This window comes from Oncorhynchus keta, chromosome 23 (genome assembly GCF_023373465.1).
Source record: "Oncorhynchus keta strain PuntledgeMale-10-30-2019 chromosome 23, Oket_V2, whole genome shotgun sequence".
NCBI lineage: Eukaryota > Metazoa > Chordata > Actinopteri > Salmoniformes > Salmonidae > Oncorhynchus > Oncorhynchus keta.
This window is the reverse complement of record NC_068443.1, coordinates 29,283,810-29,302,200: the sequence shown is the minus strand read 5'-3', so window position 1 is coordinate 29,302,200 and position 18,391 is coordinate 29,283,810. Positions and strand designations below refer to the sequence as shown.

Below are 18,391 nucleotides of genomic sequence, written 5' to 3'. Positions count from 1 at the left end.
TTTCATGTCATAGTGAGCCTACAGTTACAGGCTAGTACAGCAGGCTCCATGGAGGCTTCCTTACACTTATGTTGAAATGTTTGAGAACACTGCTGCATAATAAGGATGATTACCACTCAGGCAATACCCTCCCCCACCCTCTACATATCCTCACCCCCCCCCCATCCTTAATAAACTAAACATGTTACAAATACACAGGGAAGCCATTTTTGTGACAGCGTAAATTGTCCACAGGGCCTAGTGGACTACACCTTCAGACCCTTAGAAAAAGTAGGAATATATACACATCTTAGACCACAGTGTCGTGAGACTTATTACACAAAAGCTAGGGTGTCCAATCAAAAACGCACCTTTAGACCAACGGGTAAAATAATGTTCATTGTGTAGATAATCCTCTAAGAAAACCAATGGTCCAAACCTTATATCACCATCATAATCCGTTCAAAAGTATTTTCAGATTTTTGTGCACGCTTTACATATGAATTTGAAATTCTTTCTACTTTTATTTTTCCAAAAACAAGCGTCTGTGTGAAATTCCAGGCTTTTTATTTTCAATTCAGCTCGTGTCACGCTAACTTTGCTTTTGCGACACGCGGAAACAACATTGAAGACGGCGACGACCACAAAATGTAAAATCCTCAAAAGAGAAACCGGCAACCCCAATGTCAACAGAGCTCAGTGCTTATTATCGGATGTATTACTTTATTAAATCCAACTTTTTGGATACAATGTTCATGACATGTTAGAGAAAGACCCTACTGAAAGATTCAGAACATGAATAACCACATTTGTCTTGGTAAAAATGCAATTTTTTAACATAAGGAAGTGAAATTTAAATCACCAAAGTGTGTTTTCCCCTACAAAAGCCAATGTAACACATCAGTCCTAACCAACCCTACAACAGCCCCAATGTTCCCTTATGACTCATTTCAGGAACATGAAATAGAAGAACGCCAAACCACGGTTGAATAAGCATTGTCATTTCTGCTCTTGAATTACAGTTGGCCTAAATGCATGTGTGACCTGAGCATACACACTGCAGATGTGCTGTGGGGTGAAAGATATCCGCGAATGTTTCCATTCATTTCAGCATGACAAATCAACAGGGCTATCACGCACCGCTCAATTCTCATATGCAGATGGGAAATAAAATACCATGGTTCTTCAGATCAGAAACGATCTAGCAATTTTCAGGCAAGATATTTCTGCCTTTTCATGTTGGTTGTCGGGAATAGGAAGACAAAATGCAGTCGTTATTTTTTTGAGCCTCAGAGTATTACATGTCATGTGATAGTTTAGTTGGAAAATCCAATTAGCATTAACCTCCAGCAAAAAATGTTCAGACACCCTGCGCTTTGGTTGAGCATTACAGGATTTGAGTCAATTAAATTGTGAATATCTACTCCTTTATTGGAAAGGCAGGCCAAAGGCAGATCCCTTACTATCAATTAGCAGCAGACTCCTCCCCACAGCACAGAGGAAAGATCTGAAAATGCACAGTAGTCCCTTGTAGCTCAGTTGGCAGAGCATGGCGCTGTATGAAAATGTATGCACTCATTACTGTAAGTCACTCTGGTTAATGGTATCTTCTAAATGACTAAAATGTACACACCTGTATTGCAGTAAATAATAGCAACAGTAATCTAAATGGGGCACTATTAGAATAATTGTCCCTATGTCAATCTAAAGAGGATGGACAGAGAGAGAGAGAGACACACACCCCACAGAACCCAAGGACAGCAGCACAATTAGACACAAGCAAATCATGAGAAAACAAAAAGATAATTACTTGACACATTGGAAAGAATTAACAAAACAAAAACAGTAAATAAGAATGCTATATGGCCCTAAACAGAGAGTACACAGTGGCAGAATACCTGACCACTGTGACTGACCCAAACTTAAGGAAAGCTTTGATTATGTACAGACTCAGTGAGCATAGCCTTGCTATTGAGAAAGGCCGCCATAGGCAGACATGGCTCTCAAAAGAAGACAGGCTATGTGCACATTGCCCACAAAATGAGGTGGAAACTGAGCTGCACTTCCTAACCTGCCCAATGTATGACCATATTAGAGACACATATTTCCCTCAGATTACACAGATACACGAAGAATTCGAAAACAAACCCAATTTTGATAAACTCCCATATCTACTGGGTAAAATTCCAGTGTGCCATCACAGCAGCAAGATTTGTGACCTGTTGCCACAAGAAAAGGGCAACAAGTGAAGAACAAACACCATTGTAAATACAACCCATATTTATGCTCATTTATTTTCTCGTGTACTTTAACCATTTGTACATTGTTCCAACACTAAATATACATAATGACATTTTTAATGTCTTTATTCTTTTGAAACTTCTGTATGTGTAATTTTGTTGTTTATTTCACTTTTGTATATTATCTACCTCACTTGCTTTGGCAATGTTAACACGTTTCCCATGCCAATAAAGCCCCTTGAATTGAATTGAGAGATTGAGAGAGTGAGTGACTGAGTGAGAGAGTAGAGAGAGTAGAGAGAGAGCTCTCCTACCAGGCACTTGGTTCTCAGGGTCTGGCTCATCCTTGATGCTGAGAATCCTACTGATCCTCTGTGATACAGAGGACAACAGGCCGTGGACAAAGGGGACATTTTGCTCCTGCTCGTCTAAGCGCACCTTCCTGACTGCAGTCTGCTTTGTGCTGCTGCCAGCCCCTGGCTCTGACACAGACCTTTGGTAGGGAATCAGGGAGAGCAGAGACCGCATCCTCCCCTGCCCACTGTGCTGCTCCTCAGGTCCGGTACTGCTGGTGGTGGTGGTAGTCCTCCTAGGTAGACTCAATACCCTGAAGTGGATAGGTTCCATTACGATGTGATCATTACTGTCCAACCTCGGCACGTTTGGTATTTTAGGTGTCAGCCTGGCAGAGGTCCTCCACTCGTAGCCGCTCAGTGGCTGCTCAGGAGAGGACTTGGAGTGCTGCTTCAGCCAGCGCGTTCTGTAATGGTGCCAGTGGTTAGAACCCTCCATGCCAAACTGAGGTGGTTTCGGACCGGATTGTCTGCTGTGCTCTGGAAACTTTCTCGGTAGACTCATAATCGAATGTAAACCTAAAAGCTTTCAGATGAAGGTCACCATCGAATGGCTGCTAAACCTGATGGTTGATTGACAGCTTTATAATATTTTAACAGACTACAGCGACCATTTCTTTGTGTATTGGTAATGTTCCGTATTTGAGTAGTACGTTTCAGGTCTGAGAGTTCAGTATCTTGCTTACTGGCTGACTGTAGCCTTCCTGAGAGGAAGTGGGGTGCCAGATGTATACGTACGCTTCCTTAGACTCTCCAATCAGATGCTATTATACTGTAGGCCTCAGGTTGTGGTTTTCCGTATCAACAGTCAAGATTTATTTTTGAGATCGGTCTTGGAGATCTTGTTAAAAGATGGAAAGGACTGTTTGTTGTCATTACTGCGCCATGATATGAATATACATTTTTCATAGACGTCACAAACACCCCGAAGACTAGGCAATATTTCTCAATCAGATGTTCCAACAAAATATTGCATTACGTACATTGTGTAACTTCCACTGTCAGCGTAACAGTCTAGACACCACAATACTGCTGCAATCCATTTGCTACAAAACACATTATGTCGGCTAAATTAAATTAGACCCCTGCCATTCACTGGAGTCCTTCACACATTTAAAATGTAAGTGTGAAGAAGACCTCTAGAGGGGTTTTTAGTTGTAGGGCATAATTAACCAACGTTACACTTGAGAGCAAAAGAAAAAAACATTATGCCTTTTGACATTTCAAGTACGCCTAATTTAAAACAGGAGATGGGAGCATTAGTAAGTAATTCAAACAATTTATGATTGTCAAGGGAGTGCCATTAACTCCGGGGAACTGGTGGGGGTGCCATTAACTCCGTGGAACTGGAGGGGGTGTCTAACACCGGGGAACATAACAGTTTCCATGATGGGGACCGTGTGTCAATGGATGCTGAAGTAGTTTAGCGCATACACTCATCGAGTTAAGAGCGAAAAGTGCAGCACTGGCAATTCCACAGTGAAGTGGTCCTGAACATGGAACATTTTTTGATTCCACATGTTCTCATGGGTATACTTCCTATTCAATACCCATTACTAGCATTCACAAAATGTTGGCTATTGGAGTCATTCCTCAAATATCAATCATAACATCCATTCAACCCAGCCACTGTGGCATTTTCCATCATCAACTACCACATGACGTAGACCATGTGGCTTATACAGTGGGGAGAACAAGTATTTGATACACTGCCAACACTGCCAATTTTGCAGGTTTTCCTACTTACAAAGCATGTATGTAATTTTTATCATAGGTACACTTCAACTGTGAGAGACGGAATCTAAAACAAAAATCCAGAAAATCACATTGTATGATTTTTAAGTAATTAATTAGCATTTTATTGCATGACATAAGTATTTGATACATCAGAAAAGCAAAACTTAATATTTGGTACAGAAACCTGTTTGCAATTACAGAGATCATATGTTTCCTGTAGTTCTTGACCAGGTTTGCACACACTGCAGCAGGGATTTTGGCCCACTCCTCCATACAGACCTTCTCCAGATCCTTCAGGTTTCGGGGCTGTCGCTGGGCAATACGGACTTTCCGCTCCCTTCAAAGATGTTCTATTGGGTTCAGGTCTGGAGACTGGCTAGGCCACTCCAGGACCCGTGAGATGCTTCTTATGGAGCCACTCCTTAGTAGCCCTGGCTGTGTGTTTCAGATCGTTGTCATGCTGGAAGACCCAGCCACAACCCATCTTCAATGCTCTTACTGAGGGAAGGAGGTTGTTGGCCAAGATCTTGCGATACATGGCCCCATCTATCCTCCCCTCAATACGGTCGCAGTCGTCATGTCCCCTTTGCAGAAAAGCATCCTCAAAGAATGTTTCCACATCCATGCTTCACGGTTGGGATGGTGTTCTTGGGGTTTTACTCATTCTTCTTCTTCCTCCAAACACAGCGAGTGGAGTTTAGACCATAAAGCTCTATTTTTGTCTCATCAGACCACATGACCTTCTCCCATTCCTCCTCTGGATCATCCAGATGGTCATTGGCAAACTTCAGACAGGCCTGGACATGCGCTGGCTTGGGCAGGGGGACCTTGCGTGCGCTGCAGGATTTTAATCCATGAAGGCATAGTTTGTTACTAATGGTTTTCTTTGAGACTGTGGTCCCTGCTCTCTTCAGGTCATTGACCAGGTCCTGCCATGTAGTTCTGGGCTGATCCCTCACCTTCCTCATGATCATTGATGCCCTACGAGGTGAGATCTTGCTTGCAGCCCCAGACCGAGGGTGATTGACCGTCATCTTGAACTTCTTCCATTTTTTAAATAATTGCTCCAACAGAGTTGTTGCCTTCTCACCAAGCTGCTTGCATATTGTCCCATAGCCCATCCCAGCCTTGTGCAGGTCTACAATTTTATCCCTGATGTCCTTACACAGCTCTCTGGTCTTGGACATTGTGGAGAGGTTGGAGTCTGTTTGATTGAGTGTGAGGACAGGTGTCTTTTATACAGGTAACACATTCAAACAGGTGCAGTTAATACAGGTACATGAGTGGAGAACAGGAGGCCTTCTTAAAGAAAAACTAACAGGTCTGTGAGAGCCGGAATTCTTACTGATTGGTAGGTTATCAAATACTTTTGTCATGCAATAAAATGTAAATGAATTACTTAAAAATCATACAATGTGATTTTCTGGATTTTTGTTTCAGATTCCATCTCTCACAGCTGAAGTGTACCTATGATAAAAAACAATTACAGACCTCTACATGCTTTGTAAGTAGGAAAACCTGCAAAATCAGCAGTGTATCAAATACTTGTTCTCCCCACTATGTCACTCACTCGGCTGCCGGCCACCCCGAACTGAATGGCATGGTGTCATAAATATTCATGTGTCCTGCTAAATGCGGTGCCCTGGCTGGGCCCCAGTCCTCTGTGATCAGAGAGGAAATGGGAGAGGAGTCCCACTGGGGGCTAGCTACAGGCCATAGTCACTCCGCCTTGCCTTTGTCATCGGGGCTTATTGGCGTGCACATCCTTATCAGGGACAGAAATGGAGGGAGCACAACTTGAAACCCACCACAGCAAGACTGATGATTGAAAACCTTGATATGGATGCTTTAGTTTTAGAAGAAAGAAAAGCATGGCTGTGTAACAAGTGGCACAATATTTCCTTAGTATATAGACTACCGAAACTGGTTCAGTTATGGCCTAAAATAAGTGTTCATATCGGTAGAATATTGTAACCTAGGCCTATATACATTTGTTCATATAGGCAGAATATTGTATATAAATGAATTAATATGGTTATATAAAGGCTGAAGGCTAAAAAACAGCCTATACTATCTATTGGCCTATATCTAGTTTCTGTAATATAGTTTCATTTTAAATATTGTATTTTCTCTAGTTTTCACACCATCCATCAACACCAACCAATAACTATAAAACAAAAAGGCTTTATTTATAAACAAAAAGGCTTAGAAAAAATACAAATTATTGGGCAAGTATGCCTAAAACATTTAATTAAGTATGACCTAAAACTAGAGCAGTCTCTTATGCATCATGGTCTGTTAGGTAACATTAATACATTCTAATAACGTTTAAGCTGTCCAAAATTGTGTGACATAAAAAAACACTTTTCGTTCCTTGTATTAATGGCAGTGTTTGCCTTTCAATATAATAAGCACCTTTCTGTAAAATTAGACTTTTTTTTTTAATCATCAGCTGATTCATTTTTGTTGGTGTTGAACGACAACAGTTGTGAAATACAGTCCATTGAGGAAACATTCATACCCCTTGAAGTAATCCACATTTTGTTGTGTTTCAGTCCGAATTTAAAATTGATTAAATATTTTTTTTCTAACACATCTATATACACACACACACACACACACAACACCCCCCATAATGACAAAATGAAAACATGTTTTAGACATTTCTGCAAATTTATTCAAAATGAAATACAGAAATATCTCATTTACATAAGTATTCACACCCCTGAGATAATACTTTATAGAAGCACCCTTAGCAGCGATGAGTCTGAGTCTTTGTGGGGAAGTCTCAGAGCTTTCCACACCTGGACTGTGCAACATTACATTTGTTTATTTATTTTGTATTATTCTTCAAGTTCTGTCAAATTGGTTGTGGATCATTGCTAGACAACCATTTTCAGGTCTTGCCATAGATTTTCAAACTGATTTAAGTCAACTGTAATTCAGCCACTCCAGAACATTCACTGTCTTCTCAGTAAGCAACTCTAGTGTAGATTTGGCCTTACGTTTTGGGTTATTGTCCTGCTGAAAAGTGAATTAAATCTCCCAGTGCCTGGTGGAAAGCAGACTGAACCAGGTTTTCCTCTACGACTTTGCCTGTGCTTAGCTCCATTCTGTTTCTTTTTTATCCTGAAAAACTCCCCGGTCCTTAAAATACAGTCAATCAACGAAACAGCGGGAAAATCATTGGAGCACAATGATGTCATTACTTGTCGTCTTCAAATCGGTTTCTTTCAGTCAATACATCCCGCGAATTGACCCTTCAGGTTTGGTTGTGTTACGAACAAACCAGTTGATTGCAATGAAACCAAACATGACTGGAAAAGTCACGTTGTGTGTGTATTTACCTCGAATGTGTCGTCGATAATGGAATGAGACGGAATTCACGACCCAAGCGGGCTATAAAAATGTATTTTATCAAAAAAAAAAACATTCATTGTTTAACCTCTTCAACCTATGGGGGCGCTATGTCATTATTGGATTAAAAAAACGTGCCCGTTTTAAGCGCAATATTTTGTCACGAAAAGATGCTCGACGATGCATATAATTGGCAGCTTTGGAAAGAAAACACTGACGTTTTCAAAACTGCAAAGATATTATCTGTGAGTGCCCCAGAACTGATGCTACAGGCAAAACCAAGATGAAACCTCAAACAGGAAATGAGCAGAATTTTTGAGGCTCTGTTTTACTATTGTCTCCTTTTATGGCTGTGAATGTGCCGTGAACGAGCTTATGCTCTCTGCCGTTCGTCCAAGATGTCTGCAGCATTGTGACGTATTTGTAGGCATATCATTTGGAAGATTGGCCATAAGAGACTACATTTGCCAGGGGTCCGCCCGGTGTCCTTTGTCTAAGTTGGTGCGTAATTCTCAGCTGCAATCATTTACCATGCGATTCAGAGGGAGAAGCACACTTCCAGGAACGATACATCATTGAAGAGATATGTAGAAAAACACCTTGAGGATTGATTCTAAACAACGTTTGCCATGTTTCAGTCGATATTATGGAGTTATTTTGGAAAAAGTTCGGCGTTTTTATAACTGAATTTTCTGGGTTTTTTGGTAGCCAAACATGACGCAGAAAACGGACCGATTTCTCCTGCACAAATAATCTTTCAGGAAAACTGAACATTTGCTATCTAACTGAGAGTCTCCTCATTGAAAACATCTGAAGTTCTTCAAAGGTAAATGATTTTTTTGAATGTTTCTGGTTTTTGTGAAAATATTGCCTGCTAATGCTAACGCTAAATGCTAATGCTAAATTCTAGTTTGCTATTGTTGAGAAGCATATTTTTGAAAATCTGAGATGACAGTGTTGTTAACAGGCTAAGCTTGAGAGGCTAAGCTAAGCTAAGGCTAAGCTTGAGAGCTAGCATATCGATTTCATTTCATTTGCGATTTTCATGAATAGTTAAATGTTGCGTTATGGTAATGAGCTTGAGGCTGTATTCACGATCCCGGATGGCTCGCCGCAAGAAGTTAACAATGAGCATTGGGATTGCAAACAGAGTTAAGATCGTCAAAGGTAAACAATTTATTTTATTGCAGTTTGTGATTGTTACGCCTGTGCTGGTTGAAATAGATGTTTTTTTTAATGGGGCTCTATCCTCAGATGATCGCATCGTATTCTTTCGCAGTAAAACCTTTTTTAAATCTGACAACGCAGTTGGATTAGCAAGATTCTAGGCTTTCGACACGTGAGACACTTGTATTTTCATGAATGTTTAACATGACTATTTATGTAGCGATCACCGTGTGTTGTCGTATTACAGCCCACTACCGGGTTCCATGCGCAGAGAGGTTAACACATAGGGCTCCTGAGTGGCACAGCAGTCTAAGGCACTGCATCACAGTGCTAGAGGCATCACTAGAGACCCTGGTTCGATCGCAGGCTGTATCATAGCCGGCCGTGATCGGGAGTCCCATAGGGTGGCGCACAATTGGCCCAGCGTCGTCCAGGTTAGGGGAGGGTTTGGCTGGAGTAGGCCATCACTATAAATAAGAAATTTGTTCTTGACTGACTTGTCTAGTTAAATAAAGGTTAAATAAAAACATAATGCAGCCACCACTATGCTTGGAAATATTGAGAGTGGTACTCAGTAATATGTTGTGTTGGATTTGCCCCAAACATAACACTTTGTATAAATAAAAAAAGTGAATTGCTTTGCCCCATTTTTTGCAGTATTACTAACATTTGTAAAAAATAAAACATTTAAAATCAGAAAAATAAAACACTAATAGAGCGCATTCGGAAAAATATTCAGACCCCCTTCGCTTTTTCTACATTTTGCTATATTACAGCCTTATGGATTAAATACATGCATTTCCTAATCAATCTACACACAACACGCCATAAGACAAATCGAAAACAGGTTTAGAAATGTTAGCAAATGGGGAAGCACGTGATGCCGCGGAGCTGAGCAGACGTTGACAAACCGAGCTCTTCAAAGTTATTCTATTTTTACCTAAATAACAACGTTGAAACAATATTCTAACATCGGCTGATGAATTGTCAAGTACTTACCTTCCCAAAGAGCCATGGACCTCCGACCGAGAGACAAGAAGGACGACCAAAACTTAGTCGATTCCCAAGATAACCATAACGCTACAGCTAGCAAGATTAGCATTAGCCCTCATAACTCAGACGACAGTTCCAGACTGTTGCTCAGCAGCCTCTTGCGAGCCTGCCGACATGCTGGCTACTCTCCTCCGGGAAATTCAGGATGGTAACAGAGGTTTCTCTGAAAATTGATAAGAAATCGGTTGAACTCCATTCTTTCATTGACGACCTGAAATCCTCCATGAATGATCTCCTTTTGAGAACGACTGAGGCAGAGTTGCGCATTAGCACCAGTTGAAGATACCATCGCTAGACACGACCAGGCCTTGATACAACTGCAAAAGGACAATGCCTACCTCAAAAACAAGGTAGATCAGATGGAGAACCAGAGTAGACGTAGTAATATCCGTGTGGTGGGATTGAAAGAGGACAGCGAGGGCCATGACCCGGTCCTTTTCTTCACTCAATGGATCCCGGGGGTCCTAGGCATAACCAACTTCACCAAGCCGCTGGAAATCGAACGCGCCCACAGAACATCAACGGCGAAACCACGGCCAGATGAGCCCCCACGAGCCGTCCTGATCAGGTTCCTCCGTTTCCAAGACAGAGAGAAGATACTGCAACTCGCAAGAGCCAAAGGGGACATCACCATCGATGGAAAGAGGGTCAGCCTTTTCCCAGATATGAGCGCGGATCTCGCCAGGCGCCGCAAGCAGTTCAGACCTGCCGCCAAAGCACTGAAGGAGAAGAACATCACCGGCTACCTCATCCACCCTGCGCGGATGAAAGTTGAGTACAAAGGCCGAAGCCATCTCTTCAACACACCGGGAGAAGTGCACACTTTTCTCAAAGAACTGAGCAACATCTGAGCCAGGACGGTCTCTCTGGGGGATCAAATTCAGTTAGTTTGTTTTCTCTTATCCGGATTAAACTGCTGGTATCTCCTGGTCACTTTAATTGATTTGTACATTTTTCAACTAACCGTATCTTCCCGGGGTGAGTTCTATTACATTTACAGGAGAGTATATTTGGGTTTAGTCCATATTTACTGGGCGAAGCAATAAGTGGGTTTAGGCCCACTGCTTTCCCCCTCATTTATGTTAATCTTCCGAAAAGAGACTCAAGCATCCCTTACCGTGGGCAGTAAATATTCAGCCATAAATATCTATTCACAACATTTGTTTTCAATTTAGAGAGCTCGCAGGTTTTAGTTTACGCCAAGGTTTAGCTAGTAAGAGCAAGATGGAAAGCGAGCAGCAACGTATCTCTACAAGTGTATTCATGTTTATTGTTGGGATTGTTGTTTTAGCCTGACAATCGGGGTGGGTGGGATTTTTATTTATGTTTTCTTCCTTTTTTCTATGTTTATTGTTTCCTTCCTAAAGAGACACACAGGTCACTTTTGTGCTCAAACCAAAGTTGAAACATTTCCTAATTATCTGCATATGATAGATTTCTATTCAGTTACATATTTGAAACCCAACCTATGCTTAATCCACTAAAATATGTCACATTCAACATCAAAGGTCTTAACAGCCCGATTAAAAGGAAAAGAGTATACATACCTTAAGAAATTAAAGGCTGACATTGTGTTTTTACAAGAAACACATCTTACAGCCAGTGAACACAAGAAATTGAAGAGGGAATGGGTAGGACAAGTTTTTGCATCCTCTTTTAACTCCAAAGCAAGAGGAACTGCAATTTTGATAAGTAGACACATCCCCTTCTGTGTCAAGAACACCATCTCTGATCCCTCTGGCAGGTTTGTTTTGGTGCAGGGGCATATGTTTTCAGGGTCTTGGACCCTATTGAATATTTATGCTCCTAACTTCGATGACCATATGTTTATTCAGAATGTCTTCCTTCATGTTGCTCAAGCACCACCAGGATGGCTACTGGTTGGAGGAGATTTTAATTTTTGCTTAGATACAGTTCTTGATAGGTCTTCTGATAAACCCTCACTTCTTACCAAAGCCGGCAAGCTCACCATGTCATTCATGAAAGATCTCAATTTACTAGACATCTGGAGACAGTTGCACCCACAGGATAGGGACTACTCTTTTTATTCACACCCACACAAGACACACACGCATAGATAACTTTTTACTTTCGACACAACTGTTTCATAGAGTGTTAGATGTCGAGTATCTCCCCAGATTGCTTAGTGACCATTCTTCTCTGGTATTATCAATCTCCATTCCTACCAAGGTAAATGGAGCATAGATAGAGACTAAATTCTACACTCCTAAAGCAACCTGAATTTTGTGCATTCATCAAAGAGCAGATCAATATTTTTACTTTGACAAACAAACCCTCTGCTGCTGACAGCTTCATTCTTTGGGACACATTGAAGGCCTATCTGAGGGGACAGATTATTTCCTATACTAAAGGGCTGAAGAAAAAACACGGTGCAGAACTGAGTGCCCTTGAATGTGAAATCTCCGAGCTAGAGAAAACCTACCAAAGAGGCCCGACTAAAGATCTATACAGGCTTTTGGTAAATAAAAAACTTAAATATAATATTCTGAACACATATCAAGCTGAGAGGGCCATCACTATTTCAAAACAGCGTTATTATGAGCTTGGAGAGAAAGCTCAAAGTATTGGCATGGCAACTGAAAGCAGAGGAAAGTAAAGAGGACAATTAATGCCATAGAAACTCTTACTAATGAGATCTTTCGACCCTACTGAAATTAATAATACATTTAAGAAATACTATGAAGACCTCTACACTTCCCAATCAAGCGATGATCTATCAGAGATAGACTCCTTTCTCTCCTCTCTCAACCTCCCATGCTTGTCATGGGAAGACAGCGAGCGCCTGAGTGAACACTTCTCAGTTCCTGAATTGTTGGAGGCCATTAAATCCTTACCTTCTAATAAATCTCCTGGGGAGGATGGCTTCCCTCCAGACTTCTATAAAGAATTTAGGGAGCTGTTGGTCCCCTACCTTATGGAGGTACTTAAAAAAGCCAGAGAAGACAACTGCTTTCCAGAGTCCTTCTCTCAAGCAGTGATTACTCTCTCCTTAACACAGATTGTAAACTGGTCACCAAGATGCTATCTAAGAGACTGGAGTCATGTCTTCCCCTGTTGGTCAACCCAGATCAGACTGGCTTCATAATTCATAGATTGTCCTCCAATAATCTCAGAAGGTTCTTTGATATAATTCACCTTGCTAACAAAAACAAAATACCTAGTGTCACAGTCTCCCTCGACGCTGAAAAGGCCTTTGATAGGGTTGAATGGCCATACCTCTTTCACGTCTTGGAAAAGTTCGGTTTAGGTACCGTGTTTGTAAATTTGATAAAAATCACTCTACAAATCTCCTAAAGCTAGGATTGCTACCAATGGGATTACTTCCTCCTCTTTCCCTCTTTATAGGGGGAACAGACAAGGTTGCCCAATAAGCACCCACCTCTTTGCCCTCGCCATCGAACCGTTGGCTGAGGCTATTAGAACGTGCCCTGACATGCATGGCTTTGAGGTGGGCCCCCATACCCATAAATTATCACTCTTTGCGGACGACCTTATCTTATTTCTAACAAACCCAGAACACTCCCCCTCTCACTTGCAGATCCTACTACAGTGTTATAGTTCTTTCTCTGGATATATGGTCAATTTTGATAAAAGCTAAATCTTACCGTTGTCTGTCTTTGACCATCATACCATCAAGCACAGGTTTCCTTTTAGATGGTCACCTATGGGCTTCACATATTTGGGCATAATGGTGGATGGTAATCTGAACAACCTCTATAAACTCAATCTGGCCAGTTTGTTGCAAAAGGTGGAGTTTGACCTTTGTAAATGGATGGACTTACCTCTCACTCTACTGGGTAGAATCAACGTAATTAAAATGCATGTCCTGCCCAGGTTTCTATATCTGTTTCAATCTCTCCCTATCCCTGTTCCCGCAGCATCTTTTTCCTCTCTCGACAAGCTGACCAGACGGTTTATCTGGCACGGCAAAACCCCTAGGGTTGGCCTGGATAAACTGACCCTTGATTACAGTCAAGGGGGCTTAAACCTCCCCAATTTTACAATGTACTACTGGGCAACACAGTCTAGGTTTCTGGCTCAGAGGTTCGACAATGGTCCCTCTCCCTCATGGTTGAACATTGAAAAGCTTGAGGTAAATGATGACACTGGGGCAGATTTGTTTTACAAATGGGACAGAAAATCTATAAAAACCATCACAGACAACCCTTTAATCATACATTCTGTCCTGGCATGGTGCAAACTGCATGAATTGTTCGGACGAGGGGGATTCCTTTCCCCTAAAACCCCTTTATGGAACAATAGATTGATCCCTATGTTTTTCCAGAATAGTAACTTTAGACCATGGTCTGATAAGGGGATCACTCTTCTGGAACATTGTTACGGGGAGGGAGTTCTTATGTCTTTTGATCAGCTGAAACAGAAATACCACTTGCCTAACAGGGACTTCTTTTAGCTACCTACAACTACGAAACTTTATTAGGGTGACTCTCAAGGGACAATGGAACCTACCTAAGATGTCACCTATTGAACAACTCTGCCACGCAGACCAACCACTGTTCAAGACCATTTCCCGTGTTTACAATGCTCTTATGTCAGGACTAACACTGCCTGGGCTAGATAAACCCTGACTTAGATGGGAGAAAGATCTGGGTATTGATCTTGATGAGGATCTATGGAGTGACCTATGCAGGGATGGGGTTACATCCACATTGAACTCCAGATACAGACTGATCCAGTTTAATTTCCTCCATCAGCTCTATATCACCCCATCTAGACTGCACAGGTTCAACCCAGATATCTCCTCCCTATGTTTTATATGTGGCTCACTTGGCAGTGTTCAAAACTACACGGTTTCTGGCAGGGGGTATGCGATACCATATCCTCAATTCACGGGGTTGCAATTCCCTTTAGACCCGGAGGTCTGTCTACTGGGTAACTTTACTAACACCAGTCTTAGGCAAAGCCATACTATAAGGCTAACAGAAATATTGCTAGCGATTGCCAAGAAATGCATTGCCTTGAATTGGAAATTGGATTCCTCCCTGCCAGTTGCAATGTGGCTATCGGAAGTTAATAGTTGTATCCCTTTGGAGAAAAATCACTTACTGCTTGAGGAATAAGTTAGACATTTTACAGAATTTGGCAACCTTTTATTGACTATATGGAGAATCTCCCCCCACATCTCATTGATTGAATCTATATATAAAATCCTCACATAATGTTTCACACGTAATGTATAATATGTAGCCTACGGCAGGTGATCAAATGTCTCGTTATTTTTTTTCTTATTGTATGTTTGTTTATATAATTATAATTATTTTTTATTTGTTACGCTCGTCTGTTAGTCACTTTGTCCTATCGTTGTCTAATATCTTTTCACTTTTGTTTGGAATGTTCTTAATTGGAAAATGCAAAAAGAAAATAAATAAAAAAAAGAAATGTTAGCAAATGTATTAAAAATAGAAAACAGAAATACCATATTTAAATAAGTATTCAGATCCTTTGTTATTAGACTCGAAATTGAGCTTAGGTGCATCCTGTTTCCATTGATCATCCTCGAGATGTTTCTACAACTACATTGATCATCCTGTGGTAAATTACATTTATTGGACATGATCTGGAAAGGCACACACACACACCTGTCTATATAAAAAGGTCCCACAGTTGACAGTGCATGTGCATGCAAAAACAAAGCCATGAGGTTGAAGGAATTGTTCGTAGAGCTCCGACACAGGACTGTGTCAAGGCACAGATCTGGGTACCAAAAGGTGTAAGCAGCATTGAAGGTCCCCAAGAACACACTGGCCTCCATCATTCATAAATGGAAGAAGTTTGGTACCACCAAGACTCTTCCTGGAGCTGGCCGCCCAGCCAAACTGAGCAATCGGGGGAGAAGGGTCTTGGTCAGGGAGATGGGAGAACCTTCCAGAAGGACAACCATCTCTGTAGCACTCCACCAATCAGGCTTTAGAGTGGCAAGACGGAAGCTACTCCTCGGTAAAAGGCACGACAGCCTGCTTGGAATTTGCCAAAAGACACCTAAAGCACTCTCAAACCATGAGAAACAATATTCTCTGGTCTGATGAAACCAAGATTGAACTCTTTGGCCTGAATGCCAAGCGTCATGTCTGGAGTGTGGCACCATCCCTACGGTGAAGCACGGTGGTGGCAGCATCGTGCTGTAGGGATGCTTTTCAGCGGCAGAGACTGGGAGACAAGTCAGGATCGAGGGAAAGATGAGCGGAGGAAAGTACAGAGAGATCCTTGATGAAAACTTGCTCCAGAGCGCTCAGGACTTCAGACTGGGGCTAAGGTTCAACTTCCAACAGGACAATGACCTTACGCACACAGCGAAGACAACACAGGAGTGGCTTTGAGTCAAGTCTCTCAATGTTTTTGAGTGGCCCAGTCACAGCTCGGACTGGATCCCAATCAAACACATACGTGTGTGTGTGTGTGTGTGTGTGTGTGTGTGTGAAGACTGTAAAAACAGTCTTGCTTTGACCACCAGACGACAGAAAGAAAAAAACTTAACATAACAGTATACCAGTGGAAGGGAAGACAGTAGCAGGTGACCCAACTGTGGTTTGTGGCTACCAATCCAAATGCAGTTCCCAAATACATTTTAAAAAAACGCAAAATCTGTGTCCAAAAATATCGATTTGCGATTGTTGAATACTTGGAAATCGGCCCTAATTAAATCGGTCGACCTCTAGTAGACAGACTTGTCTTTCTTGCTTGTAACTGACAAGAACTACCCCAACATAAACTGCTATGTGACATTAGGCTGACAGTTATAATGCATATTGACTTGCACCATATTCTTTTTTTACTTCTTGCTCATGACTTAAGGGTTTACAGCTTTTTTTTAAAGTTGATGTTATTTGTGAGTTGTACTTCTAACAATAAATAAGACAAAGGAAATATGTACCTTTTAAACATTATTTGATTAATATCATGATAGATATATTTAATTTGATAAATATAATTATCGTGATAATTTGTTTTCCATATCACCCAGCCCTAGTAGTGTGTACGGCCCAGTACATCACTGGGGCTAAGTGCCTAACATCCAGGACCTCTAAAGAGGTGTCAGAGGATGGCCCTAAAAATTGTCAAAGACTCCAGCCACCCCAGTTAGACTGTTCTCTCTGCTACCGCATGGCAAGCGGTATCGGAGCGCCAAGTCTAGGTTCAAAAGGCTTCTCAACAGCTTTTACCCCCAAACCACAAGACTCCTGAACAGGTGATCAAATGGCTACCCGGACTATTTGCATTGTGTCCCGCCACTCACCACCCCAACCTCTCTTTTATGCTGCTACTACTCTCGGTTTATCAGCTATGCAAATTCACTTTAACTATATCTACATATTACATCAGTTAGCCCAACTAACTGATACCCAACGAACATTGACTCTGTACCGGTACTGTTATTTTCAGTTTTTTTTTACTTATCTATTGTTTACCTAATATCCATTTTTTTCTTAAAAATTGCACCGTTGATTAGGGCTTGTAAGCATAATACTGTAAGGTCTACTACACCTGTTGTATTCAGCGCATGTGATAAATAAACTTTGATTTGATTTCTACTGTTGTTCTCTCTGTATTATGGAGGCTCAGTTGATTGTTCATGCAAAGCATTAAGTCTAAATTTGAGAGAATTTGGTATTAGTAAGGAGAGGATGGTGTGGGTGACTGACTCGTGTCTTTTGGGAGTGGGTATCGTGTGTGTGAAGGTTAGTATGCATGATCTATTGACATGGGGGGAAAAAAAGACAAAATCCCCAATACACTAAACTATCTACAAGACCAGTGCGAAACTTTCCACAAGACTTTTCACACCCTTGCAGTCAGGTCTTCGGCATGGGGGAGAGGGGTAGTTAGTGTACTCTTCTAGACAACTCACTATTGTTCGCAGTACTCGTCTACTCACCAGTACAACTGTAGGTGCTCATATACAACAATACACGACTAGACGTTCGACAAGTCAAGCCCCCCTCAAACTTTTCACATCTCCGTTAACAGCCCATCTCAATGCCCCATTATTGAACGAGTGTAACAAAATGCATACCGGTCTACTCTACCCTTTTTTGTGTTTACAAATGAACATGGTTTATTGTATGGTTACACATCCTCATGGTCAGTCTTCATGTCTTTCCAGGAGACTTGCATTAAACAAATCTTCTGCAAGAGGTCGAAGCAGTGGGTGGTGAAGAAAGTGTCCGAAAGGCTAGTCCACCTGGCTGGAGTGCAGAAAGGACCAAACACAGTTGTCTTCAAGGAGCCAGAGTCACAGCCCCCCAAACCAAACATCCCTGCCAACACTGCCAAAGCCTGCTGAACCAGCTGCCATTAGCCAACACAAGAAGAGGTTCACCAGCTGAAGAACATTCTGGAACTTGCCTGGAACATTCAACCAACACAACATCCATATGCAGTTAGATTGACATTGTAGTATAATATAGAACACCTAGTATGCTCACAACTGCATTGTGGTATAGATACTGCCAGCTGTGATACATA

The 18,391-nt window shown here is 41.6% G+C and overlaps 1 protein-coding gene across 4 annotated transcripts in view; it reads right to left on the bottom strand.

Moving 5' to 3' along the window:
• Positions 1-18,391, bottom strand: part of LOC118402122 (ras GTPase-activating protein nGAP-like) — a 97,691-nt gene that overhangs the window by 66,327 nt on the left and 12,973 nt on the right. The window contains exon 1 of one of the 4 annotated variants that reach the window (XM_035800057.1): positions 2,534-3,256. The exons of 2 other annotated variants lie outside the window; for them this stretch is intronic. In XM_035800057.1, the coding sequence (XP_035655950.1) occupies positions 2,534-3,077 (544 nt within the window). In that variant the 5' untranslated portion in view covers positions 3,078-3,256. Of the gene's footprint in view, positions 1-2,533; positions 3,257-18,391 lie in introns of those variants that run through there. One more of the 4 variants, XM_035800056.2, reaches the window with a different exon arrangement.